This window comes from Podarcis erhardii (assembly GCF_964252035.2).
Source record: "Podarcis erhardii genome assembly, chromosome: 7".
NCBI classification, from domain to species: Eukaryota; Metazoa; Chordata; class Lepidosauria; order Squamata; family Lacertidae; genus Podarcis; species Podarcis erhardii.
The window spans coordinates 3,749,785-3,776,930 of record NC_138511.1 but is presented as its reverse complement, the minus strand read 5'-3'; the positions used below and the strand labels follow the sequence as shown (position 1 = coordinate 3,776,930).

At 49.5% G+C, this 27,146-nt stretch overlaps 1 protein-coding gene across 3 annotated transcripts in view; it reads left to right on the top strand.

Annotated features, from left to right (window-relative positions):
* The window catches only part of CNNM4 (cyclin and CBS domain divalent metal cation transport mediator 4), a gene marked incomplete at its 5' end in the record, with an annotated part of 47,243 nt that extends 20,097 nt beyond the window's left edge, over positions 1-27,146 (top strand). Inside the window, 8 exons of one of the 3 annotated variants that reach the window (XR_014158954.1) lie at positions 10,960-11,103; positions 12,071-12,208; positions 14,377-14,546; positions 15,883-15,982; positions 19,831-19,896; positions 20,439-20,626; positions 21,797-24,892; positions 25,109-27,146. Coding sequence is in view for 2 of the 3 variants with exons in the window: in XM_081872116.1 (XP_081728242.1) it covers positions 10,960-11,103; positions 12,071-12,208; positions 14,377-14,546; positions 15,883-15,982; positions 19,831-19,896; positions 20,439-20,626; positions 21,797-22,003 (1,013 nt within the window). Of the gene's footprint in view, positions 1-10,959; positions 11,104-12,070; positions 12,209-14,376; positions 14,547-15,882; positions 15,983-19,830; positions 19,897-20,438; positions 20,627-21,796 lie in introns of all 3 variants that reach the window. The other 2 variants (XM_081872116.1, XM_081872117.1) reach the window with 2 other exon arrangements.

Here is a 27,146-nt window from a genome sequence, read left to right as displayed (position 1 = left end):
GGGATAGCTCAGCTGGGAGAGGATGAGACTCTTAACCCCGGGGTCATGGGTTTGAGCCCCATGTTGGGACCAGATGGCTCTTGTGGTCCCTTCCAACTCTATGATTCTATATTTTAAAAGCATCATGAATGTGAATGTATCATAAGCCTCACTGTTGTGGGACATCTAGGAGGAGATCTTTGTAGAATTAATAAAAAATACTGGGACAACCTGTTAAAGAAGAAGAAAGAAAACCTCCCAAAATAGTATTGTTGGACATATTCAGTGGAAACAACCTAGGGTTATTATATAAACATTTAATTGGTGACTTATTAATGGCAGCAAGAATACTGATAGCTAGAAATTGGAGAGAGGTAAAGGGTTTAAGTGTACAAAAATGGTATAATGTCATTGTCTGAAAAACAGACGAAAAGCTTTGTGTACTTAGAGGGCAAAAATAGAGGGAGACTTTTATGGTGGACTTATGGCCATTCATCCAGCACAGAAACAAAGACTCTGCGGGACAAACTGTGCCTGCTGCATTGCATAATACACGATTGCATTAGCATCTTCCTTTATACTGACATAAGCAACTTTTGGACTGTCTCCAGTGCTTACCTGGATTTTACTCTTATTATTTAGATCTGAACTATGCCTTCAGGCTGGGTCAAAGGGGGGGGGTCAGTTTGTCACCCCTTCCTTTCAACGTTTAATATAGGTGCTTTTTTACTTCTTTATATAATGGAGGGGGGTGGAAATGTAGGTCTTCTGAACTGGCTGTTGGTTTTATAGATTGATACCCATCTGTAATGGTGGGATTTGCCCCAAGTTTCCATCAGCTATGGAAAATGCCCTATTCTTATCCCAGTATTTGTTGGGCCATTTCTTTCTGTGGTTCTGAAAGGCTACACAGGTCTACAGATGGTCCAGATATACTCTCTTGCCCCCTTCTTCCCATTGATATGATTCAGGATCAGTGCGAGAAACTGGGATTTAAAAGCTATTCGCCACATGGCTCCTGGAAACCAGGTTGTGGGCACCAAAACAAAATATCTAGTCCCATTTTTTTAATTATTCAACAACACTTTTTTTTTTTTTTTTAAAGCATGGATTAAAGATGTGCGTCTTTTGGTGCTGCACAAGCAAGGTGATCCACAGGGCATCGGGGCACCAAAAGGCTGTGTCTTTGCCCCCCCCCCCCCCCGCTATCCCACAGATCAGCTGATTCATGCAGCAGCGCAGCACCAAAAGAGGTGACATAGAAGACCTGGATAAAGAACCGAGGACATCTCAGTTTTCAGTCCCATCACTAGCCCATCATCACTGATGCCAGGGCCTGAAGGCATCACCTTGGTTCACAAGGATGAAAATAGGTCTTCAGAGTCGCTCTGTGGACTCTGTGGGACATATCCTGTCCTTGTCATTGATGTCCATTCTTTTGGAGATCCAAAATAAAATCTGCAAAAAAAGATATGTCAGTTGGTCTTCTTAAGAAAGAAACAAATTTCAGTCCTATGAAGTGGCATAGCATGGGCAGGGGGTGGTCCCGGGCACACAATCTGGGGTGTGGGTGTGTGTGCAAACCAGCCGCCCTCCACAGAGATCCCGTCATGTCCTCTCTGGCTCTGCAGCAAGGGCTGGGGGAGGGTGGAGGGTGATGAGCACCCTCCACGCCCTGCCCCCCCCCAGTGGTGCCAGCGGCAAGGGCTGGGTTAGTATGTTCCTACAGAAGCACAGAGAAAGGGAGAGTTCCCGCAACTATTGAAAATTAATGTAGTGGGTAAGGAAATGAGTGTTATCATATTAATAAACATGTAGACAGTGTGCAACACAATAAATCACACTGTGAAGCAGACACTCTCAGTGAGTCCTGTCCTAAGCCTTTGTTCCAAGTTCAAGTCTTCCCTCATCCTGTCCACCTGGCTCCTTTTCAAAAACACACCTTTGCAGCCTGGGCTCTAAGCAGGAAGAGGGGAACAAATTAACTTTCTTGCTGAGCTGTTTGTGCAATTGAACAGAGGCCTAAAACTTGACTGTCCTGGGGCGGTGGTGGGGGGGGGCATAGCTCAGCGTTAGAGCACCTGTCCTGCAGGTTCCATCCTCAGCATCTCCGGGTGAGGCTGGGAGAGACCCTTGTGTGAGACCCTGGAGAGCCACTGCCAGTCAGAGCAGGCAGCACAGAGCCAGATGGACCTGGGGTCTGCTTCTAGTCCAGGCTTCCCTCTCTTTTCAGAGAGAGCGGCTTGGCTTTTGCTTAAAGGGGCAGCAACATATTAACTAACCATGCAGACTGTACATTTACATACAATTAAGGCAGACTCCGGTTGTCTTGTACTGAGTCCGGCAGTGCCCAGAGCGTCACGACACCCCTGCCCCTGCCGTAAGGGAAGGGCGGTAGTCAGCTCAGTGGGTAGAGCACACACTTTGGGTCTCCAGGTTGGCCTGGAAGAGGCACCTGTCTGAAACCCTGGAGAGGCACTGCTAGTCCTTGTCCAGTCTGGTGCCCTCCAGGTGGCTTGGACTACAACTCCCACCAGCCCAGGACCGCACAGCCTGTTGGGAGTTGTAGTCCAACTGGGTGGGGAAGGCTGCTGCTGACAGGCCCTGAGCTTGGTAGAAGGCAGGTTCTTGTGCCCTTCTCCTGTGTTCCTATGCCATCTTCTTTAGGGACAAGGAAAAAGTGGCGGCAGTGGCGGTGGTCTCTGCTGTGATCCCCAGCCTTGCCCAGGCTGCAGTTTCTTAGCAACACCCCTCTCTCTTTCCTGTTGCCTCAAGGAGTTTACCACCCACCAGCTGTTTGCTTCTGGATTTCCTAGTCTCCTAAACCCATAATCCTGGGTTTATCAGGCAGAGAGGAGAGGTTGGGAGGGAAGGGAGCTGTGCATTTGCTTCTTAATTACTTTGGTTTCCCTGCTCTGTGGGATGGATCCCTGGGGGCCTGGGCTGCCTCTTATTGCTGTCCACTTGCAAAGTTCCTACACCGCTGCTCACAGGACAAAGTTCAGACTCAGCGTTGTAGATGTGACTTTATTGGGGTGTAATGGCACTTCATTCCACCCAAGGGTGGTGAGAATCCACGCTTATGAGCAGATGGTGCGTAAAATGCCTCTCCAACTAAAATGTTAGTTTAGTTAGCTGTTTGTAGATTGCCTGTCATATGGCATTTCAAGACAGATCAGCAAGAATGCCGCACTCTATTAAGCAAATAAAAATATCAAAAATCAAAAGATTTAAAAACTTCAAAAAATGAAATGCAACAACAGGGCAAATTAACATAATGCCATTTCTGGAACTAAACATTGCAAGGACCTGGGAACATCGGTGTGAAGGCACCATAGCACCAATAGTTTTGCCGCCCGTTTGCATTCCATTGGGAAGTGATTCCAACAAAGAGGGAGCCACCACAGAAAAGGCTCTCTTCCCGGTCACCACCAAACACAATTCTCCACAATGGTGTACAGTTAAGGGGCTCCTCAGCCCTTTGCAGTGACTGAATGGGGCACTATGAGAAGAGGTGATCCGTCAGATAACTTGATCCCAAGCTGTTTTGGGCTTTGTAGCTCAGAGCCAAAGCCTTAAACCTGTCCTGGAAGCTGACAGGCAGCCACTGAGGTTCCTTCCGGCATGGTGTGACATGTGTCTGATTGGGCCCTGCAGTGCGCAGCCAAGGTGCCACATTATCCACTGGCTGCACCTTCCAGGCCAGCCCTGAGGGCAGAACACGCCAGCCTTCACGCTTCCTCTGCTCCTCCTGCCGCTGCTTTCCCCCCTCATTGAGCACACAAAACTGCATCACTCCTGCATGTTCAGCATAGAAGTGCTCTGTTGTTTTGCCACCAGCTCTCTGTGTCTCTGTGCCGGCTGCACAGGAGCCAAAGGCCTGTCCTGGGTGTCTGACACAGAAGCAGCCTGGAGGCATGGATCACTCCTTGCCTTTCGCCCGCTGTGTTTCTACACTAGATGCACAGGAGATGTGCCTGCTGTGCAGCTGATGGGCAACAGAAGGAAGGGCTGTGCCTTCTCCCCACCACCAACCCACTGGAAACAAAGGAGGGAGCACACTCACTGTGGAAATGCAGTGGGCAGCCAGGAGATGGCAGAGTGCCCATGCCTCTGTTGGCAGCCCGCTTGGTTTCTCTGCTGGGTGGGGAAGTGAGGGCTTTCCCCACTTCCTGCCCAGTGCCCGCCATTTTAAAAATGGCTTCCAGTTATAAGAAAGGAGATTCCGACTCAACATCAGGAAGAACTTCCTGACAGTCAGAGCTGTTGGGCAGTGGAACGGTCTCCCTCGGGAGGCTGTGGACTCTCCTTCCTTGGAGGTTTTTAAGCAGAGGTTGGATGGCCGTCTGACATGGATGCTTAGCTGAGATTCCTGCATTGCAGGGGGCTGGACTAGATGACCCTGGGTCCCTTCCAACTCTAAGATTCGATGAGGGCTGTGGGAGGAGGGGCTGAGCAATCTCTCACTCCCATGGGTGGAATTCCTAGTCACCTCTGGTGAGTGGTTAAAAACAAGGGTAAGTTTGTTGTTGTTTAGTCATGTCCGACTCTTTGTGACCCCCTGGACCAGAGCACGCCAGGCACTCCTGTCTTCCACTGCCTCCCGCAGTTTGGTCAAACTCCTGCTGGTAGCTTTGAGAGCACTGTCCCACCATCTCGTCCTCTGTCGTCCTCTCCTCCATCTTTCCCAACACCAGGGTCTTTTCCAGGGAGTCTTCTCTTCTCATGAGGTGGCCAAAGTATTGGAGCCTCAGCTTCAGGATCTGTTCTGAGTTACATCATTTTAACTTGCTTGCCCATGAATTGTGTCCAGTAATTTTAAGTTGTTTTACACTTTTTTTAAAACAACATTGCCTCTCCCCACAGCTAGCAAAAGCAGAATTATCATGTTCTGGTCTGACACCAGATCCCATGCAGTGAGGCAGTTCAGGACTTGCAGGATCACAGACCAGGCTGAGGAGGCAAATATCCCCAGCGGAAGCTGAGAGCAAACGGAGGCCCTTGAAGCCTCTGTCTCCAGACTGTCCCTTCTGGGCCCTCAGACAGCACTCCTCTATTCCATGGCTGCCTCCTTGGTGTGTTCCTTGTGCCACTTGGCCAGCAAGGTGCTGTGGGAACGAGCCTGTTTGGTTCCTCAGGGGAAGGCACCCATAAGGATCCTGGCTCTGGCCCTCCATGCCGCAGTGGCAACAGAGGCTAGCCCACGAGGGTCAGTGGGGTGCTGTCCATCCTCCTGCCTTCTTACTATCTGAACTGCTGTATTCCCTCATAGTGTCTTAAATGTGTGTTGACGTCGTTTTCTGATGCACAGACCATAATTGCCATAATTAACGTGTTCATTACTACCTTTCCCCAAAGATTCATTTCCGCTATTAAGATCAGAGGGGCCGTGTCTCGGTGGCAGAGTGTCTGCTTTGCATGCAGAAGGTCTCGGGTACAGCCCTCACCCCCGCCAGGTAGGGCTGAGAGAGAGACCCCATCTGAAGTCCTGGAGAGCCTGTATGTGGGGGGGGGGGTCAGGGCAGTGAGGGGAGTGTCTGTAAAAATTACTAGCCCGCTTGGACACAACATGCTAAGGATATAAGCTGTCTGTGGCACATGGAGGTGTTTTGAGTGGGGAGAAATCTGTGCCTGGTCACTTGGAGGCAATTCTTTTCTCGCCTTGGGCAAACAGCTGCTTTAGGACATTTCATGCTTGCAAGCAGAGGGGCATGTATCAGGGCAGAACCTCTGGAAGAAAGTGGTGAGTTCAAGGCGAGTTGTAAGTATAGTGGTACCTCGGGTTACATACGCTTCAGGTTACAGACTCCGCTAACCCAGAAATAGTGCTTCAGGTTAAGAACTTTGCTTCAGGATGAGAACAGAAATCGTGCTCTGGCGGCAGCGGGAGGCCCCATTAGCTAAAGTGGTGCTTCAGGTTAAGAACAGTTTCAGGTTAAGAACGGACCTCCAGAACGAATTAAGTACTTAACCCGAGGTACCACTGTATACTGTTTATTTTAAATTTATGTTTAGTACATATGGTTTTATTTGGTTTCCATTTTATTGTTTTACTTGCATATATTGCAAACCACTCTGGGATCTTAATCAATAAAAGGTGGCTTAAAAATAGAACAAATAATAAAAAATTTAATTGGTGAGGGGGTGAATAAGTGGCATCTGGTTTTCTGCTGCCAGGTTATTGACAGGTGTGTCTGCACAAAGTTAGCCTCCATCTGTTTTGCATGTCTCTGTGTTCCTGGGCCCAATTCAAAGTGTTTGTTTCGGCCTGAAATACTTGGGACCCAGGTAGTTCTCAGGGTGCCTTTCCCTTTTGACAGATTGGCTAAGGCAATGAGATCAAGGGAGAGGGGACAGGAGACAGGGCCTTCTCTGTAGTGGTGCCCCAGCTGTGGAATGCTTTCCCTCTGGAAGTGCAGATGGAGGCAACATTACTCAGCTTCTAGACCTGGTTACAAAAACGTGTTCTTTCAGGCCTTTGGAGATACCCAAGCTAGTTTGGTTTTACCTGCTGCCTAACCTCACATACTTGGGAGTCAGCCCCACTGAATGTGGCCGGACACTGCCCTGCGTCTTCAGATACCTTGGAAATTGCCTTGTGGTTACTTTGTAATGAAGAGTGGTCTGTTAATTTTGTTAATAATAAACAAATGATGATCATAATGATGCTGCTGTTGGGAGTGCAGAGACCCAGTGATGTTTCCAGGGGAGTTAGCAACTGAGGTGAGAGGTGAAAGGCCACGCTCCGTTCTGTAGCAAAGAAGGATTTCATATTAAGCTCTGGCCAGTAGAGTTTAGCAGCATTACTATTCCAAGGAAGAAGACGATTGCCCTGACTGTCTTTGCTATGCAATTCAGTGATATAGAAACAGCACATTTGTCATGAGAAGTTATGTATTTCTCCTGGAATTAAAGATTAAAGATGGGCCCTTCCTTGCCTCTCATCAGATTGACTAGGAAACGAACTATTTATTTGCTGGGGGGCTACTTTGAATGGGGATACAGGGACAAAAGGCCAACCCCACAGGGAACCCTCTAACCCCATGAGTCCCATGCAGGAGTGGGTCCCCCCTCCCCCGTTTTCCCAGGGCCAGCTCTCTACCTGAGAAACCTTCTCCCGCTCAAAGTGGGAGAAGAAGCGGGGGGACGGGGGACTTCTGGTGCTGGCCCCTCCTTTTGCAGGGAGCGTTTCCAAGCCCCTGGAACTCATTTCTCTCTCAGCAAAATCTCCAGCCCAAAGGAGGATGCCTGCCACGTCTCTGCATGATCTGTTAGCCCTGCCTTGCCTCTTGCTAGTTCAACCTCCCCTGGGATCAGGGAATTCTGGCTAATTTCTACTCTGGTTTGATTGGGACACTCAGGCACTTTTGACACAGGAAGTCTTCAGCTCTAACGCATCAGGGGAGCAGCAGGACAATGTGCTCTGGTCAACTTCAGCCCCACATCTTTGCATGTTGAGCAGGAAGGTGGGGGTGGGGGTGGGGGGAATTTTTGGACATTCAGCTAATTTTGCTTAGAACCCTCCATGTAATTGGGAAGCCCAGTTTGCACAGGATTCCCGTTCAGGTGGAGATTATAAACATACTCAGATGAACACATGACGATGTTTGGGTGGAGCCAGCAAGGATGGGGCAGGGCAAGCACCTGTGGCCCCATTCCTTCCTCAGCGCATTCTGAGAGCACATGAGGCAAATGCTGACCTCCTGGCTTTGAGGCAGCCTTTGGACTACAATTCCCATCAGCCCCAGCCAGCACTGGTGGCAACTGCAGTCCCGCACATCTGCCAAGCTGGTCAAGGTGACTCTGAGGACAGGCCGTTCTTGTCCTTTACATTACTTAGTAATGGATCAAAATGTGCCTCTTTTGTATTTGCTTTGCTTTTTTGTATTTGAAATGTGTTGCACATTCTTGTTTGGAATCAACGCATGCAGGCAAAATGGCTCTCTGCCCCCGTGCATTAATTAAAACAAGTTTGCCTATGAATAGCATCACACAGTGTTAAAATGACAACATAAATGATTTAGCCTACAAAGATGATTAGATGGAGAAGACCAATTAAGCATATGAAATGGTAGATACCAAAGGTGAGCTCAGTCCTTATGCGTGGCCAATGTGGCACCTCCAGATGTTAGTTGACTGCAGCTCCCATGGCAAGATGGCTGGGCCAGATCTGGAGGGCACCAGCTTAGTGGTTAAAACATCACCAACCACATGTAAGAATCCTAAAAACCATTATTTTGGGGAGGGGGAGTAACCCAGAAGCGGGGTGACAAAAAAAACCCCCACAGCTCAGCGACTGAAGATACTTAATGACCAGATAATGCTGTATTTCTGTTGGGGGCGATGAGGGGGGATGGGATGGAGTATGTTGCGGATTCCTCTTGTATCACCCTAACTTTTTGGAGGGGTGCTTTGACGATCAGAAATTTGGGGGAACTGTGCAGTAGCAGAGCAGACCAAATGCTCTGAGGAAGGCTTGAGTCCAGAACTTTCCCCACATAGCTCTGCATGGTGATGTATCATATTTTTCGCTCCATAAGATGCACTTTTTTCCTCTTAAAATCTAAGGGGAATGTCTGTGCGTCTTATGGAGAGAATGTGTGGTCCGTGGGGCTGGCGGGAGACCCAGGCTTCCCCCGCCAGCCCTGACAAGCTCCCCGACCTGCTCTTTGGGGCTGGGGGTGGAGGAAAGCCGGGCTTCCCCCACCGCCAGCCCCACAAGCTCGGGGAGCAGCAGCCTTCCCGTTGCTCCCTGACCTGCTCTTTGGGGCTGGCGGGGGAAAGCCGGAGCTGCCAGCCCCAAAGAGCAGGTCGGAAGGAACCCGAAGGAACTCCCACCTCGCTCCGGAGGCTTCGGGTTGCATTCACTGAAGGCGACTGAACGCACCTTGAACGCACTGCACACACCTTGTTTTAGAGGGGGAGAACCAGGAAAAAAAATTCTCCCCCTCTCTGCGCAGCACCCCTCCAGCGAAGCGGCAAGAGACATGGAAGGGGCTCCGTTTCTCCTGCCGCTTTGCTGAAGGGGCGCTGCGCAGAGAGGGGGAGAATTTTTTTTCTGGTTCTCCCCCTCAAAAACAAGGTGTTTCCTATGGTCGGGTGCATCCTATAGAGCGAAAAATACGGTATGTCCCTGTTGCATTCTGGAAAGAGTCCCGCCGAGAGCACCTTCAGAGTATTCACAGCTTAACAGCTCCAAAGGGCAGGAAAGCTCCCAGCTTTAGTGTCCCCCAGAGTCAGGCTCATCTAGGCATCTTTGCTTCACAACACCAGGCCCTGCTGCTGATCTCCACTATCTTGTGGCTAGCACATGACCTGCCAGTTTCCAACAATGTGCTCAGGAAGAACCGCAGCGCAGAGAAAGGCAACTGGTTCCAAGGACTTCATTCATCAGGGCAGGATTAAATCAAGAAATAAGATCTCCCTTCTGTCCATCAGGCAGCGCTCTTGAACTCTTATTCCCAGATTTCCATCATGGGCGGTGGCTTTTTGTCCTCCTGTTATTTAACTGTTTAATTATTTTTTTCACAAAAATTATATACTGTGTGATTGCAAAAAACAAGAAAACCTCAAGCAGTTTGCAAATAAAATAAAGGAATGAACTTATCAGTGAAAACAGGCAAAACCAACTTTTTAAACGTTGCTACCAAAAGGTAGCTGCAATTCCAAATCAATTCCAGAGATTGTAGCTCTAGGTAGGGAAGAGGGGTCTCCCCATCACGTTCAGCTCCTTTAGCAGACTACAGTTCCCAGAATTCTTTGGGGGAAGCCATGGCTGTTTAAAGTGGTAAGATCCTGCTTTAAATGTATAGTGGAAATGGGGCTGGCATGGGAACCAAGAGCTGGCACAGATGACATTAAGCACCCAGCGATCTCTTCCAAATTCCCACTCGCCCGTGGTCTACTCATGTGAGCAGTTCGACATTGAAGGAGAAGAATTGCATGAAATTGCAGCTCCCCCTCCGTGTCTCAGAAACCACCTTTCCAATCAGCAGTGGCTGAGAAGAATTCCTGCCTAGCCTGGGAGGTCTCCTCCCACCCACAGCGCAGAAGGGGAGAAAAGTGCTTCTCCCCCCTCCTTAATTGCCAGGACATCTAATTGCCTTTCTGTCTCTCTAATGCTGTAATAGCAGTCAAAATTGCACAGACTGATCCTCCACCGGGTTTCATGAATGCCCCAAGAGTGAGGAACAGGAGAGCATTGTGCAAAAGACTTCTGGTTTATTTTTTCAGACTGTATTCATGTGGGAACCTTCTGCCTCTCACTGCCATCCCTGCCTCCAAAACTTCCCACAGCCCTGTCCCTGCTCGTGTGCTCAAGCTAGCCTGGCAAACAAGCAGAGCCCTATTGAGCCACCTGATTCACAAACTCACTCTGGCCTGCTGTGGGCACCTTGGCCTCCTACCAAAATCATTCAAGCCCTTTGTTTAGAGTGTGCGGTACCCTTCCCTAAATTAAAACTAATCCCTATAGTTTCCCTTGGTCCCTGGTTTGATTTCCTCACATCATTTGGGGTGGTATCCAGTGCTAGTCCTACTCAGAGTAGACCCTGTGAAGTTAACAGACATGACTACCTTAAGTTATTTAATTTCAGTGGGTTTACTCTGAGTAAGACATAGTTGAATACAACCCCTGACCCCACATCTTGACACCAAGGGTTGTTTGTGACCAGTGCCAGTCCTACATCAGAGTAGACCCATTGAAATAGACACGGCTAACTTAGATCCTCTAATTGGAGTGGGTCTGTTCTTAGTAGAAGTTAGTTGGATCTGACTCCAAGATTCCAACCCTCCCACCGTCTATGACCAGCTGTCTCTGAGCAAGAGGGACAGCTTAGGGTGAGTTGGCCACAGTCATAGGATTTCATTTTCCCAGGACTCTGCAGCAGCAACCAGGCAGATGATATGTTTCCAGAATGCATAACACTTGTGACTCTTTCTGTGGTGCTGTAATAGCTTATCTCGCTCTCTCTCCCATAGGTAAATCGCACCTGGCCATTGTCCAGAAGGTGAACAATGAAGGCGAAGGTGACCCTTTCTATGAGGTGCTGGGCCTGGTGACACTGGAGGATGTCATTGAGGAAATCATCAAGTCAGAGATCCTGGACGAGTCAGATATGTACAGTTAGGTCCCTTCCAAATCTCCGCTATTGCCGGGCAGGGTGGTGTGATGGCAGATCGGCTGTATAGTAATAAATATGTGAATATGTGGATAGGACATTTTGTGGGTCTTCCTCTGCACCATAGGGCAGGGGCAGCCAGTGTGGCACCTCCACCTGCTTTGGACTACAACTCCCATCAGTCACAGCTGGCATGACCAATGATCTGAGATGATGGAAGCTGCAGCTCACATCTGAAGCTGCTTGATTGAGGGTCTCCTGATGATCAGGTTTCATCCATGCAATATGCTGGAAGATTCAGGGCAGACAAAAGAAAGCACCTCTTCTCACAGAGCACAGTTAAACTATGGAACTCACTTCCACAGGAGGCAGTCCTCTTTTAAAGTCATCTGAGATGGTGGCCATCGCTGCCTCCTGCAAGAGCAGATCCCATAGTTCATGATGCCTTGGCTGGCTCAGAGATACTCCAGGCCTCTTCCCTAATGCTGACCATTTCTTTTTTCAATTGCATACATTTGGCCACATTGCAGCCTGGTCCTCAAGCACAGTGCTTTGCTTTTCCCATGAGTGCTGTGTCAACCATACACTTCTCAGGGAGAACTTTAGGATTGCATTGAGGGATAAAATTGGGGCATTTGCCAAACCTGCCCCAGTGTTTGAGAAGGATTTGACTACTCCCAATGGTGTCCATAGTGTTAATTATGGGTCCCATAGAATTTAATTTGAGTTGTGCTCACTTCGGAAGCAGGTATACTAAAATTGGAATGATACAGAATTTAATGTGTAGCCCTGAGGACTAGAAAGATGTAAATTATATGAAAGCAGAAGACTTCCAGGAGTCTGAGTTACGTGCCCTTGTGGTAGGCACCAGGGTGCATGGAACAAGCACAGTTTGCAGTAATACACTGAAGAGTGGACTTGTTCTTGGGGGGACACCCTTCCTCTCAACCCATCCCCTTCCTCCTCTGCAGCTGACAACCGATCCAGAAAACGAGTGAATAACCAGAAGAACAAAAGGGACTTCTCTGCCTTTAAGGACAATGACACAGAGTCCAAGGTGAAGATCTCCCCGCAGCTGCTCCTAGCTGCTCACCGCTTTCTCTCTACGGGTAAGAGATCCTTTGGGAATCACTCCCCACTCTTGGTTCGAAATCCTGGTTTTCTGGAGAAGCATCAAGCACCGGCTGCTGCTCTTGATATAATGCAGACATTTTGCTTTAGGAATCTCTCCCCGCTACGTGTGGAGCACAGGGTAGCTGCAAATGAGTCATGGGTCTTACAAGACACACCTCCTTAACATGACCTTTGACCCCTGAGAGGTGGGTTTTCAGGGCCAACCCTATCATTTGTAATCTATTTTGTATTCGTAATCTGCTTTAATTTTTTTCCAATTTAAGCCCAAAATCAAAACCAGGGCCTGCTGTTGAAGGGTGCGTGATGATGCTGGTGGTGGTATAATAATACTGTACAGGTCATATGGGCATCAAGAAGCCCAGCAGCTTCAGGCTGCCATGGGGTCCCCATCCTCTGTGGGGCTGTGTTTTGGCTGAGTGTAGGAATGTGTGGCATGGGGCAGTTCGGGGAGGAACTGGCATATTTACATGCCACTTAATACTAAAGCGGTCTCCAAGCAGCAAAAAAAACAACAACAAAAATATAAAGCAAACAATTAAACCATAGGCATATCCGGTCTAAAATACAGCAATACCCTATAAATGCAGTAAAATTTTGGAAAGGTGAAGACACATGGGAAGCAAAAATCGCTCAGAGGGCAGCCTCCTTGACAGGGGCTGCTTTGGGTTTCTCACAGGAGCCCATCTTACCTTTTTCTTGGCACACCAGTGCTGCTCGGCACATTTTTTGGAAATGACTGACTTGCATCATTTGCAAGAAATGCATCCACACCTGCGCAGGCAGGTACCCCCACCGTTTGATGTGGAATCCTGTTCCCTTTGCGGTCTTATCTTGAGGCCCATAATAAGAGCTGCCAAATCTGATTTCAAAGACTAATATGAGAGCCTTGTGAGAAGGTCATTCCCATTGTCTCATTCACAAATTACAGGGGATTTACCTTCTCAGAAAGACAAGCCCTCCATTATCCTGTCTGCTGTGGCTTTAGGCTTGAATGGGAGTTTGCTGCTGGGTCTGTCTGTTTATCCTCCCCCCTCTTCCTCGGCATCTCTTCCTTGCAGCAAAGTCAACAAAACACAGCCCCAACATGGTTGCCAAGTTTCTAGGGAGGGCAGCCAGCCAAGGATAGGCTACAACTGAAGATAGGGCAACGTAGGTTCTATCCAGTGCTGGTCCTACTCAGATTAGACTCCCTGCAATTAATGACATGGCTAACAAAGGTCCACTGCTTTTGGTCAGTCTGCTCTGAGTCCACCTTAGATACAACCATTTGCTTGCGGGGGCAGGAGCTGCAAGAGGGAGCCTTGCTCCTTAGAACGCGGAAATGGCAAAGCCAGCTGGGAAGGAAAACGCATTGCCAGGGAAGCCCCACTGAGAGTGGCAGAGACGGAGACCGAGAGAATATATAGATTATGGCGGGGGAAATCCCAGGGCGCTGCTGGTTTTTATTAAATTGTTATCTATTTCATAAAATTTGCATGTCACTTGATAGTAAGAAAAAAGACCTCAAAGCAATTTACAAAAAGAATGGAGCTATAAAGTTATCAATAGAAACATTTAAAGGCTGCTATTTAAACAAACAAACAAAAAACAAAATCAACGGTCAGCTGAAAACAGTAGAGGTACAATTCCCAGAGTTCCCAGTGAAGACTGATTGATCACCAAACCAATCCGTTGTAGATCTGGGAGGGATTCTCTTTGCAACTCTCCATACCTTTAACAAACTACAGCTCCCAGAATTCTTTGGAGGAAGCCATGACTGTTCAAAGTAGCATCGTAGCACTTTGAATGTTTGGTATGAACCTGGCCAGGCTCTGTATCATCCGCAGTGACTGGCCGTGGCTCTCTCCCAGACCTCCCTGGAGAAGCCTTTGGGGCTGGGCCTTTCTGCATGCAAAGCAGGTGTTCTGCCGCTGACCACTGCCCTTCCCCAACAATTCTCACCCACTGAGGGTGAAGAAATATCAGGTAGATAAGAGCCTGAATTTCTGGTTTCAGTACACATCCCCCCCCCCCGCCAACAGCTTTTTTCCGGGTTCCACTGCTCCCACTTCTTTGCAATGCCTGGACCTGCCCTGAAAAGTTGGTTCCCCTGGATGTTTCCCTCTGGGGTCTGACTTGCATGTCCCCCGCCTGCTTTTTGCAGAAGTGACGCAGTTCACCCCCTCCCTCATTTCGGAAAAGATCCTGCTCCGCCTGCTCAAGCACCGCGACGTCATCAATGAGCTGAAGTACGACGAAGAAAACAAAAAGTGCCCCCAGCACTTCCTCTTCAACAGGAACAAGCCGGCCGACTTCTTCATCCTCATCCTGCAGGTAATCCAATCCCTTTGGCGTTTGGAAGCAGGGAGAGAAAGATTCTCACCAGCTGAAGGCAGTAGTGGGCGGGGCCAGGGGCAAAAGTGGGAGGAGCAACAGATGAGACTTTGCTACAGCCAGCTGCATTCCAGCCACGCAAAAGTCAGAGTTTTCCCCACCCAAGGAGTGCTCAGAGGAGGGATGGAGAGGAGCATCCTGAGGGCCAGGTAGAGGGCAGCATCGGACCTCCGACATGAGGCTCACCCCCCCTCCATTGTGCGGTATGGAACAGGAATGGCTAAACTGATGTCCACTGAATGATGCTGGACTCCCAAATTCCCTCAGTCCAGCATGGCCAGTGGTCAGGGGTGATTGGTGGTCCCCAGCCAGGCAGCCAGGAGGATTGTGGGAAGCGATATTGGGTGAGCCCACAGTCTGTGAGGGGCAGAGGCCAGCCTGTGAGGCCTTCCAGCGCATGTGTGCTGAGGATGCTGTTCTGCCATGCCCCCTCCCCCTGCCCCTGTGGTGCTCAGCTTGAAAAGTCAGATGAGCGCCACACCCCATAGTCGCCTTGAGCTGGGCTTAACCATCCATGGGGGGTGCTCTGGCACAACCCACAGGCTCTCCTCAACTCCCCTCTGCCACCTTTTTGCTCCTTCAAAGATGTATTGCCCCAAGCCAGGTTTCTGATAGGTGTTTCTCAATTCCCTTTGTTCCTGCTGCCACCACAGATACTCTGTTCTGAACTTTTCTCACCTCTTGCATAGCCAGTCAAGAGGCATGTGGTGCAATTTAGTAGCACATGAAAATTTGGCCTCAGTTTGGAATTATCTCTTTGTTCCTTTGTCTCCTACAAAGTGAAGGCTGATAACAATACTGACCCTCCTCTATTAATCCAGCCCTGCTGCCCTCAAATCCTCTCCCCACATCCACCTCTTGCCCCAACTCGCCTTCCACATTGTCTCCCACCAGCATTTAAACCCCTTTTCAAGCTCTTATCCAGTCACCAGTCATTTCCAACTGCACACACGGCCTCCTGCTTCCAACCTAACACATACCTTAATTTAAATATTATACTTAACCTACACATTTACCTTACAATACTGCACATGCACACAAATACAGGTGTTCCCTAAAGAAATGACCAGACTTCTCCCACACCTGTTTGTTGCAGGTAGAGGCTGACATTCATAGGCTAACTGTGCTCCCCCCGCTCCCCCCCCCTTTGGAAGCTTGTGTGCCATTTTTCACCTTCTCATTGAAAGATCCCTTTACCGCGGTGCAACTGCTGCTGACTCTGGCTGCTTCATGGAAGCTCCTGAGAATCTCACGTGACTCTTTGTCTTTTTCACAGGGCAAAGTGGAGGTGGAGGCCGGCAAGGAGAATATGAAATTTGAGACCGGTCCTTTCTCCTATTACGGAGTGATGGCATTGAGCCCGTTGGTCACCACAAGTAAGGACCTGCATGCGGAGGGGGCCAAAGGGAGACAGCCACAAAAGGGGCAGGGGCCAGGCACCCTTCCCAGTGGAGCCCGCTCCCTCTGTCTGTCAGTGGCAGTCCTTGAGGGCGGGAATGGTCAGCTGGCAAGCCGGGCCCAGGAAGTATTGTTTTTACCAAGCCCCCTGGGTGGTCGTCCACCAGGGCATGCAAACCCTGATGGACTTCAGCTCCCTTCAGCCCCAGCCAGTATAGCCAGTGGTTAAGGATGATGAGTTGTAGTCTGGCAACTTTGGGAGGGCCCCACACACTTGCCACCTCTGCCTTAGGCCTCGCTCAAGGCATGGTAGCAAAAAGTTATGCCCATCATTCACTTATAAGGGAAGGCAGATTCCATGGGAGAGAAGGAAGGCTCAACTCTTCTCTTTAGGCTTTGGATGTGACACACTATCCATGCCAGAGCGCATGTGCTCCATAAATGGGTGGGCCTGATTGTTCGCAGGGGGTGTCTTTCTTGTTCCTCCCCTCCAACAAAAGGGGTTGTGCTGCAGAATACATATCATGCACCCCCTGTTTGCAGAAAGGGCTGGGCTTCCAGAATACAGTTCATCCTGGCAGCCATGCCCATCCCAAGATGCTTTGCTTTTCCCTCGTAGCTGCACCTCCCAATCCTGGAGGAGACTGGCTCTTTCAGGGAGGGCTCTTTCCCAGCCCTACTCAGAGATTTTGGGGATTAAACCTGGGACGTTTTGCATGCAAAGCTTAAGTTCTACCAAGCTATGGTCCTTCCATGCTTGGGGCCCCCTTGCAGTATCAGAGGTTTCTGGGGCACAGCTTTTGACTCCTGTGTAGCCAGGCATGAATTCAGGAGCTGAGCCTCACTAGGACATTGCAAGAGGTCCTGGCATTCATCTGGAGAGCGGGCTGAAATAACCCCTGAGCTGTGGCAACCAGAAACCACAAAACAGCCCCCCATGAACGTTTGAAGTTGCTTTCTCCCAACTTAGGCTTGTTTCTCCATGTGGCCCAGAAGCAGAAGCAGCTCTCTAAGGTGTTGTGCAGGACTTGCCCAGCCCAAGACCCGTAATCCCTTTAAGCAAGAAGTTAGGGCAGCAAGAGGCCGGCCTCCTCCTGATGTTGTGGGCTGCAGTTCTTATTGTCGCTAATCATTGGCCTTGCTGGCTGGGGCTGCTGGGGGTTGGAGTTCAAATCTTGAGGCACCACATTGTTTCCCCTATGTAAAGGGATTGAACCTGGGATCTTCTGCATACAGTCTTCATGTCCTAAATCAGGAGCCTCTTGCTCCTTGAGGACCACTTTGTCCTCTGCTGGCATCCCTTTGTCTTGAGAGACAGTGGAGTGCACCTCAGGGCGTGAAGTCAGACCCCTGTGTTAGCAGCACCGAAATGACCTGGGCTGCTCAGACAACAGGACCCCTTTCTTGGCCTCTCTGATGTGGTCCAAAGGAAAGCAGAGCAAGACCTTTGGCACCAGCTTAGCTGCAGGAATTGCTGGAAGGAGGCGTACAAGGGGCCACCCAACCAGCTTAGGGACTTCACTCTGGATTTGTGTAGGGTTCACTCCTTAGCTTTTTCTTCTCCCAGTGATGTTCTTCAAAGCAGCGGAGGTTTAGGATCAGAGTTTTCCTTCTCCTAGATGGGTTCCCTTCCCAGGTTGACAAGCCCCATCTGCCCCTAACTCTGTCCTCTCGGGGATGGAAGAAGGGCCTGAAGTATATTCCAGAAATTGCCCTGCTCAGTTGCAAGCTCTTGAGCTCCACACTCCATTTGCTGCCATCCTGCATGAATGAATGGGTGCTTAGTGCTAAATAAGCCATTGGCGGAGGGGAGGGGGTCCTCTTAGGAATGGCAGTCCCCCCCTCCTTCAAATCACCACTCAGGTGAATTGGATCTCCCCTTTCCTTCCACATAGCAGTCGTGTTACACCCCCTACCGTGGAAGGTAAACAGCCACATAGAAAGCTGTCTTACGCTGAGTCCGAGCATTGGTCTGTTTTCCTCAGCATTGCCTACACTGACTGGCAGCAGCTTTCCAGGATTTCAGAGAGCGAGTGTCTCCAGCCCTACCTGGCGATGCCAGGGCAAGGCAGATGCTCTGCCACTGAGCCCCGTCCCCTCCCCAGGACGGGAAAGGCAGAATGTGTGCAGTGCGGAAGGAGATAAGGTGGTGGTCAGACCAAGGAAATTCCACCCCGGAGAGGTCAGGCTCAGAACAGTTCTCAGTGGAGACAAGATCAAAGGACAACAGACAGGGACAGATATATACAATCTTTTGTGCTGTATTAAGATTTGTTTGTTTGTTTGTTTGGGGAGGAGTGACTTGCAGGAAAGTTCCCATCAGCCTAAGCCTGCAAGCGTGGGAACAAACTCTCCAGTAATTTAACACCGGACTCTCCCCCCACCCCCCCACCCGAGGTGGCACCATCTCATTCTACATCTGTGGCTCTGCTTCTGTGTGCTCACTTCTTCGGCTTTCTCAGAGGAGAAGGGCCGCAGCTGGGGCAGAGGGGCAGAACGGGGCATTGGCAAAGGGGAGGAAGGCTAGCCAGCCAGGAAGACTGGAGGGGAAGGTTGAGGGAAGAGTGCATGTCAGGGGCCAGACATAATTGCTCTGGGGCTGGCTGGGGGTCACCGGCCACCGACTGCCTGCCCATCCCTGCCCTGATGCTTGAAGAAAGCGGACTCTGCTGCTTCTTGGGTTACTGCTGTATTTGATGTTAGACTTCTGCCCCCTCGTGGCCGACCTGGTGCACATGGTCCTGCGCCACATCATGCCAGGTGGCTCCTGTCCATCTATAGCAGGGCTGGGGGACCTTTCTCAGCACAAGGGCCACTTTCCCTTTTGGGGAATCTTCTGGGGGCCACATGCCAGGGTGGCAGGTCCAAAGCCTGAAGTCACTTTGATCGAGCAAGCTCGTTTCCACACATACACCCCCCCCTCTTGCTTGTTAGGAAGGAGGATGGAGTTCAAGGAGACCTAACCATGCCAGGACACTTGGGGGGGGTGGACCTGTGAGGGGTAAGGCCTGTGGGGAGCCCCAGAGTGCCAGGCAGAGAGGCCTGGAAGGCAGTGGTCAGCCACTGAGCCTGAGATTCCCCACCCGTGAGCCAGTGTTTCACATTATTGGTTTTTTCATCCAAACAACTACTTGTGGTTCAACACATTTCACAGCTTCCCTTGTACTCTTCCCTTGATATAAGCCTTTATCTGATTTTATTCATGAAATATTATGAAAGCTTTTTCATGATACAATAAGATAAAAGGAAGCAAATAAAAAGCAGAACAGAGAAAGAAAGATCACAGAAAATGCAAGTCCTCTCTGAAAGGTGGATCATGGCCCTTTTCTCACACAGAAAGGGGGGGCCTAGGAGCTAGGAGCTTCCCTTTCTTCTCCCCGTCTCTCGCCCTGGGAGCTCTTCCCTGCCTCTCAATCAGGCCTCTGTCTGAGAAGCTGCCTGAGGCCAAGCCAGGTGAGGTGGGCACTGCTGGCCATGGGCTTGGGATGTTGCTGTGAGTGGCAGTGCAGGGGGGCACTGATCCTGTCCTTGGCCGCCAGAACGTTCCCCTGCACAAGGTCGCCTGGAAGCAGCCAGAGCTTCATAACAGCGCAACAACAGTCCATTTCCAGGGGGAGGCTTGCAGGGGAGGATGCCCTGTGGCAAGCACAAGCAGGCGTGGACTTCTGGGGGAGGCCATGCCATTTGGGCTTTCCGCCAGGATGGGCTAGCAACAAACCCGCAAAGGGGCTGTGTGGTCTTTCTCCATAAGCAAAGGTTTCTTTGACTTTTCCTTTTGCATCTCTCTCTCCTTCCTGTCCTTCTCTGTGTCCATGTCGGGTTCTAGCTTTGCCTGTCGTGCCCCAGCACCAGCCTCTTATGCCCCGAGCATCTTTGTTTCCCAGGGTGTCAGGTAAACAACACTTGTGCATGGTGTGAGAGGTGCACATTAACCCCTTGCCTGGCAGGTTGCATTGACCCAGCCCTGCTTTCTGGAGGGCACCAGATTGGCAAAAGATGGTATTTGGGGTACATAAATTGGAAATGCAAATGCACTGGGCTGCAGATTATTTTCATTACAAAAATTGTGTTGCGCTGCAAAGCCCAGTCCAAATTTTAGCCCAAACAGCCCCAGATGTTTACTGGGGCTGATGGGGACTTCTGGAGGGGCCAGGGGAGGCAAAAGCTGCCTTAACCCACATCCCCTGCTCCTCACGGCTTTTTCTTTCTTTCTTGGTTGTTACCTTTTTTAAGTGTAGTTTTAAAAGCTGGCGTTAAAAGCAACAAACGAGTTGATCCAATTTGAACAAGAAGCAGCCAGAGAGTGCATGATAGCCCTTTCCATTGGCTTACACCCCTCTTGGATGGCATCACTTTTTGCACGGGTGGCAAGACAGTTCGAAGGGGGGAGGAAGGGCACGGCTTGGTCCCTGGCTCACTCTTCTCTGTGTCTAGTTTCAGAGGTGCGTTCTCCATCTCATTTGAGCAATCTGAATCGGTCAGCCTCCCTCTGCTACCACGAGCGCTCCGACTCCATCTCCTCCAACTTCAGCGGCAGCAACAACCAGCTCAACGCCAGCGCCAGCTCCCAGTACATCTCCGACTTCAGCGTCCGTGCCCTTACGGACCTGCAGTATATTAAGGTGGGTCTTGGGCCTGAGTCTCAAGAGGCACTCAGCTGTAAGGGGGGGGGGTGAGTAAATGAACATGTGTTGCCCTGCCCACTTTGGATCCTGGCCCACCACTGACAAGCAGCCTAGAAAGGAATGTGGCCCTTGAGCTGAGAAAGGGCCAGACTTCTCCTGCTTCAGGCTACAGGTAGTGGCTTGCAGGATAGCACACAGCTGCCCTCCATATCAAAAAGCAAATACGGTAATCTCTTCACAGAGGAAGCTAGTTTGTCAGGGAGAAAGATTTCAGCCTTCTCCCTAACATGCTAACTTTTCCTGTGTGAAGGAAGTTATTTTGTGTGGATGAGCATCCCATCAGGTCTGAGGTAGATGTTCCCTTGGGGATCTTAAGCCAGGGCTGTTGGTGTTCTGTGCAAGTGCAGACTTCAGTCCCAAGTGCAAAAATTCTGCAACCTGAGTGTTTCAGCAATTTTTATAAAGTACGTCTCTAGTCCTTATGGTTGTACATGTGCTGGCGATGCCTTGGGAAAATTCTAAAGTCAAGAGGCAGAGATCCAAGTACCTTTTCTGTCAGTCAAAGGGCAGGGTGTCACCTGGATTTCCTCATGATTACCAGAAACAGAATTTGTTAAGCAAAACAGTTAAGTGTGTATTTAAGAAGATGCATTTTTAATAATAATAATAATAAATTTAAAGAACCTATATGCATTATGAGGGACGCGGGTGGCGCTGTGGGTTAAACCACAGAGCCTGGGACTTGCCGATCAGAAGGTCAGCGGTTCGAATCCCCGCGACGGGGTGAGCTCCCGTTGCTCGGTCCCTGCTCCTGACAACCTAGCAGTTCGAAAGCATGTCAAAGTGCAAGTAGATAAATAGGTACTGCTCCGGCGGGAAGGTAAACAGCATTTCCTTGCGCTGCTCTGGTTCTCCAGAAGCTGCTTAGTCATGCTGGCCACATGACCTGGAAGCTGTATGCTGGCTCCCTCAGCCAATAAAGCTAGATGAGCGCTGCAGAGCACCCAGAGTCCGTCACGACTGGACCTTTACCTTTACCTTTACCTATATGCATTATGGAATTTTGCTTTTATCGTGCAAAATTTTGCTTTTTTTGGGGGGGGGGGAGGAATGGTGCACACTGAGCTATGTGTTGAGGGTTCAGCTTCTGTCTCCTTCACCCGGCAGATCACACGCCTCCAGTATCAAAATGGTCTCATGGCCTCCCGCCTCGAGAGCTGCCCCCAGTCTCCTGAGGGCGGCACCCCCAAATTGGACACCTCCTTGTCAGAAAAGGCGGAGACCTCAGTGACGGACGAAACAACCAGCCTTTTGAACGAGAGGAACTGCCAACACCACAAAGCAAACCACAGCCCCCCAGACAACGTCGTCTGACCCTGGCCTTTGGGCAACCCGGTCTGGTTGGTTTTGCCTCAGTCCTTCCCTTCCAAAGACGAGAACTGGGGGGCGGTGGGGGGGGGAACACACCAGTGCCCACAAGAGGATTTTGATTGTGTAACTACAAACCTCAGGTAGTGGCTGCAGCCAGGGAGGGAGAATATCCAGATAATTTTTCTCTCTAAGCTCTCCCCACATCCACACGTGCAGGACAGTTTGATCCGTCAACGGCTGGCAGCCTGACCGTGGAAACAGCTGCCCAGCTGCTGATGAAAAGGATGCGGGTTCTGGATACCAAAGGGAACTTGGTCACGGAGGGCCAAAGCCCAAACTGTGTGCTGCAATCTGGATGCTCCTGTTTTCATTTCAGGCGGGGGTTGGGGAGGGGCTGGCTGCCCTGAAGATTTCCAAAGGGAGTTTGCTCCCTGCTTGCTTTTCTACACCAGCTTTTTATTTAAACAAACAGAAAGAAACGAAGTGGCACCACAGCCAGGCGCGTTCAGAAGAGAGGAATCCTATTCTGGAGCACACCTGGCTCTTCTCCAGCGGAGACCACCTTGTGGAGAGTGGCACTCCCTGCCTCCAGTCCAGAGGCTGGCAGGTAGAGAGACCACACAGAACTGGCCAGAAGGAGAGCAGGGCAGCTGCTGGGGTCCTACGAAGGCAACAGCAGCCCCTGCTGGGAGGACAAGAACCCTTTTTCTGTCTCAGGAAGTTCTGTATCTTGCGTGTTGTCTGGGCGTCTGTTCTGTTATTCTGTTATATTTTTATTTTTTTTATCCAGCCCATTGGGCACTGGACAGGAGACGAGTGTCTGACAAACATCTAGGAACTAAGCAGGGTTTAAAGGTTGGTGGAACCTGCACTCTGCCCCTGCCTGCCTCCTGGGGCAGTGGGGAGAGTGTTTCTGCTTGGAGGGAGGGGAACTGTTGCTTCCTCGTTCAGGCTCTGATCCCACTGAAGAAAGTGTGCCCCAAGGATAATTAGATGAATTGTGCCGCTTCACAAATGCTTTCCTGGTGTGCTGTACGAAAAGCTCCCTGGAAATCAAAAAATGAGTGTAGCAGGGAGAAGGCAGGGCTAGAATTTGTTGTACTCTTCTCTACTTGCAGGGAGTTTATGTTCTCTTAGTTGTTGCTCTTGTTTGTTTTTACATGGGGGGTTGGGGAACATTCAGAAATGGTAACCTCCAGATACAGACTCAAATGGTACAGTCCCTTCTGCTGATTTCTTCTCCCGTGTAGATCAGGCCAAGAATGATCAGCTCTGCTAGGCTTCTAGTTTCAAGGTCTCATGTGGAAATCTGACAGAGCCAGTGACAGTTCCCAGATCCTGTATGTGGTGCCTTTTGGGACTTAACAGAGTTGGAAGTGACAATAGCAGTTGCAGCACAGGAGCAGCCCTGAAGGGTTTCCAGATGCAGGAGTTTTCAGTCATAACTGCAATAATAAATTGTGTTTTGCTTTGTTCCTATAAAGCCTGATTTCTATCTAAATTGATTGTGGCACATGTGAAAGCAGCAAATTCATGCAGTCACTTACTGTGGGGGAAATGACACCACTTGGAGGTGTCCCCTCCATTCTTCTGTAGTTACTTTGGATAGATTAGTACCTTCCACTGGGTGGAATCAGGACACAGCCACGTTGAGGATTAATTTTCAGTGGTCAAGAGTCTTTTCATTATGCCTCACTACAGAATGAATCCAGCCCAGCCGTTGCTGCTGGGTCAGTTTGCCCCGAGGGGATTTGGGTGATGTGCAGACGTCTCTCATTATAGTTGCCCACTCTCCACCTTACTAAATGGAGCTCAGGACCATCTTCAAACACTTTTGTTAAAACTGCTCTGGAGATTTGAAGGGTGACATGTTCAGGACCTCTGCTCTGAACATCCTCCTCTGATCTTTGCCCTCCAACCCTCAGCCCCCCCCCTTGCCTTTTGTCCTTGCTGCCCCTTCATGCCCCCTTGCCTGGCACTGTCCCCAGGGCCACCTGCCTAATGCCACCTCTCTTACTTCCTTCAAAACCTGCCTTCTCCGTGAAGCCTTTGGACACTAACAGCAGACCACACAGCCATGATCCATTCATCCCCATGCTGATGGGAGTTGTGGTCCTGTGCATCTTCTAGAGGGCACCTGGTTGGGGAAAGGCTGCCCAGTAACAAAGCTTAAGCACCGGCGATTGAAATGCTGCACACATTTTACCTGTGTGCACCCCATCTCCCATTTTCCTTCCCTTCGTCTGCTTAGTGTCAAATGAGAAATTGTAAGCCCCTCAGGGCAGGGACCTGCCCTTTTGTAAAGCACCAATGCATATCAATGGCATTATATAAATACTACAGTTACTGCTAATAGTAACATTACAGGTACTGTCCAGTGGGTGCCCACCATGAGTGGTCTTTTCCAAGGTTCAGCTGAATCTCTCCAGTAACCTGTGAGGAGTCCTGGGTTTGTGGCTTTTTTGTTTTGGGGAAACTTGTCCAAAGGCAGAAATAATCTGTTTGCATCTGCCTGCTGAGGACTCTGCCCTCATGCTCTTAAAAGGTCTGTCTTCACATTCTGATTGACTCTCCAGAATCACTTCCTTTGATCTCCACTGAAACCTGTCAGAAACTCTTCGGGCTGTCCAGTGTCCAGTGGCAGGAGGACCAGAAGGGGAGGGGGCTGGAGAGGCATATTTAGCTTTGCAAGAAATGCAGGCATTTTGATGCTGCTGTCTGTGATCCCCCTTTTACTTTCTCTTCACCCGGGCAGGTTGTTCTGTTGCAGAGCTGAGGAGCCTGTGACCCTCGGGATGCTGCTGGACTACAACTCCCATCATCCCTGACTATCGCGGGAGCTGGTTGGGGCTGTTGGGAAGTGAAATCTCACAGTATTTGGAGGGCCACAGGGTTCCCCATTCCTCTTACTAAAAGGATGGGGCATCTAATCCAGGAGAAGACACCAAATCCAGGGTGGGAGATAAGGAACCAAGGCAGGATGGATGACATTGCAGCTGTATCACATCGCCCAAAGGCGTAAGAAGGTGCCCTTCTCCAGGCATAGGCCAGGGATCACGTGGCCCTTTCCAGCCACCGTCTGCTGGATTGGGGAAGAGTTGCAGTCAGGTGGCGCTTAGATGATTCAGTCACTCTCGCTGTAGAGAGCCAGTGTGGTCTGTTCCCCAGAGAGTGTGTTCCCCTTGCATCTCTCAGCCCAGTCTCATGGCTTATTCAGTGACCCTGGCGGAGTCACAGGTGCCTGCTTCTGTCAGAGTGTCATTCACTTGAGGACTTGTGTTTCATGACTCACAGTGTAAAGTACAATTATATATCTGCACGAAAAGCATGTGAAAATTGATATAGGCAGAACGTGAAGTAGGAGTGTTTGGATGAAAGGCAATATTCGTTCGCTGCAATTTCCCATAAACCAAAATGGAGTTGGAATTGGGCTTGGGCCTGTTCACTTGGAAGCAAGTCCCACTGTGTTCAGGTGGGTTTACTCCCAAGTAGTGGGTACAGGAGTGCAAAAAGTGATCTGAAATTTGGTCACCGGGTTTGGCTTGGGGAGGAAGGGACCATCACACAGACTGTATGATTGTACCCAGATGTGTTGATGTTCTATTAAATGGTGTAGCAGGATTGTACTTTTATAGCACAGCATTGCACTTCAAACATTGCAGTTTCTCATAGGAAACATGTTGGTGGGTAAAGACGCCCAAGAGGCTTTTGTACCTGAAGCAGAAAATACAAATGGTGCCCCCTCCACTAAAAATATAATTTAAAAAAACTACATGATTTCAAATTTGCTGTCCTCAGTTGTTTCGCCTAGCAGAAGGCACGTAGATCACAAGGCTGATGGGAGTTGTGTCCAAAACTTCTGGAGGGCACTAAGCTGGCAAACGGTGGCATATAGGAACTTTGCCAACTTCCAAGTGGCTGGGAGACTTTCTTGGCCCTCAAACTTCTTTTACAGGGCCAAAATAGGTTTGGGAAGGTGATGGGCTTGCAAGGACACCCAGGTTTAGAGCCAGTGTTAGCATTTCCTTAGTAAGTTCATGGTTCTGGGCAAAATCACGCACTCATAGCCCCAGTTGGACATCCATCAAGCATAAAATGAAGGGTTGCCAACATTTGGAATGCCATCTGTTGATATGCCTTCAACAGCAGCTCAATCTGAGGACAGCAGTGGGGAGTCCTGTTTAGCTCCAGTCAAGCTGCTGTGTAGGCACAACTGTAACCCTGGCTGGTTCCCCTCCCAACTCTCCGTTGGCAACCCTGAGAGCACTGCAGATCTCCAAGTGGCTTCTGGCTCAGTCAGGCCGTGGGGTGGGGTAAAACCCACAAGGGGGCTATGTTCTGGTTTACCTTTCTGACCTCCTGTGGGATGACAACCTGTCTAGTATTCTAAGGGCAGCATTGGAGGTTCAGCAGAAAGGGAAGTGAGAGTGTTGGAGTGGTGAAGTTAAAAAGTTCCAACAAGCAGAACACTAGCACATCAGGCGGAAAAGCAGGGAGAGGGCTGGGTTACATCTTTCTTCCCTGCGCAGCTAGTTCTCTGATTGCAGGGATTTGTTTATTTTTAATAAGAAAAACTGTGACCACCCATCTCATGATTTTACCCATTATTCTCCTGCGTGACCAGTCCAGGCCAGTATTTCTTAATTCTCTTCCTGCATTTTCCTAAGCACAATTGACTTTGAAATGTTGGGTTAGGTTAGCAATACTTGATTCTGGAACTGTAACTGGGGCGAGGGGAGTAGTTCCTTCCTTTTCTTTGTGACTGGTTTTTTAAAACTGCAGGATCCCTTTTCCTGCCTCCAGGGCTATTTTCAACGGATGTCTGTGCTTCTAAGCAGCTTTAATTAGACTGTATATGTGTCTCATTTGAATGTAGCTTTTTGTCTGAGTTTTAAAATTTTGTTTTGTGTGTGGGGATTGTTGCGGTTTTTATTTCCCTTTAAAAAAATATTGTTATTATTATTCCTAAGGAAAGCACAATGGTTTTTCAACATTTGCCCCTTTGTGGGTGACATGATGTAATTTATTGTCTTTTTTTCTGATTTTAAAATACAAACACTAAACCTAAGATCCTAGCTCCCATGAGGGAGACAAGCTTTTAAAAAGATTATTATTATTATTATGTAATAAATATTACCAAATCAAA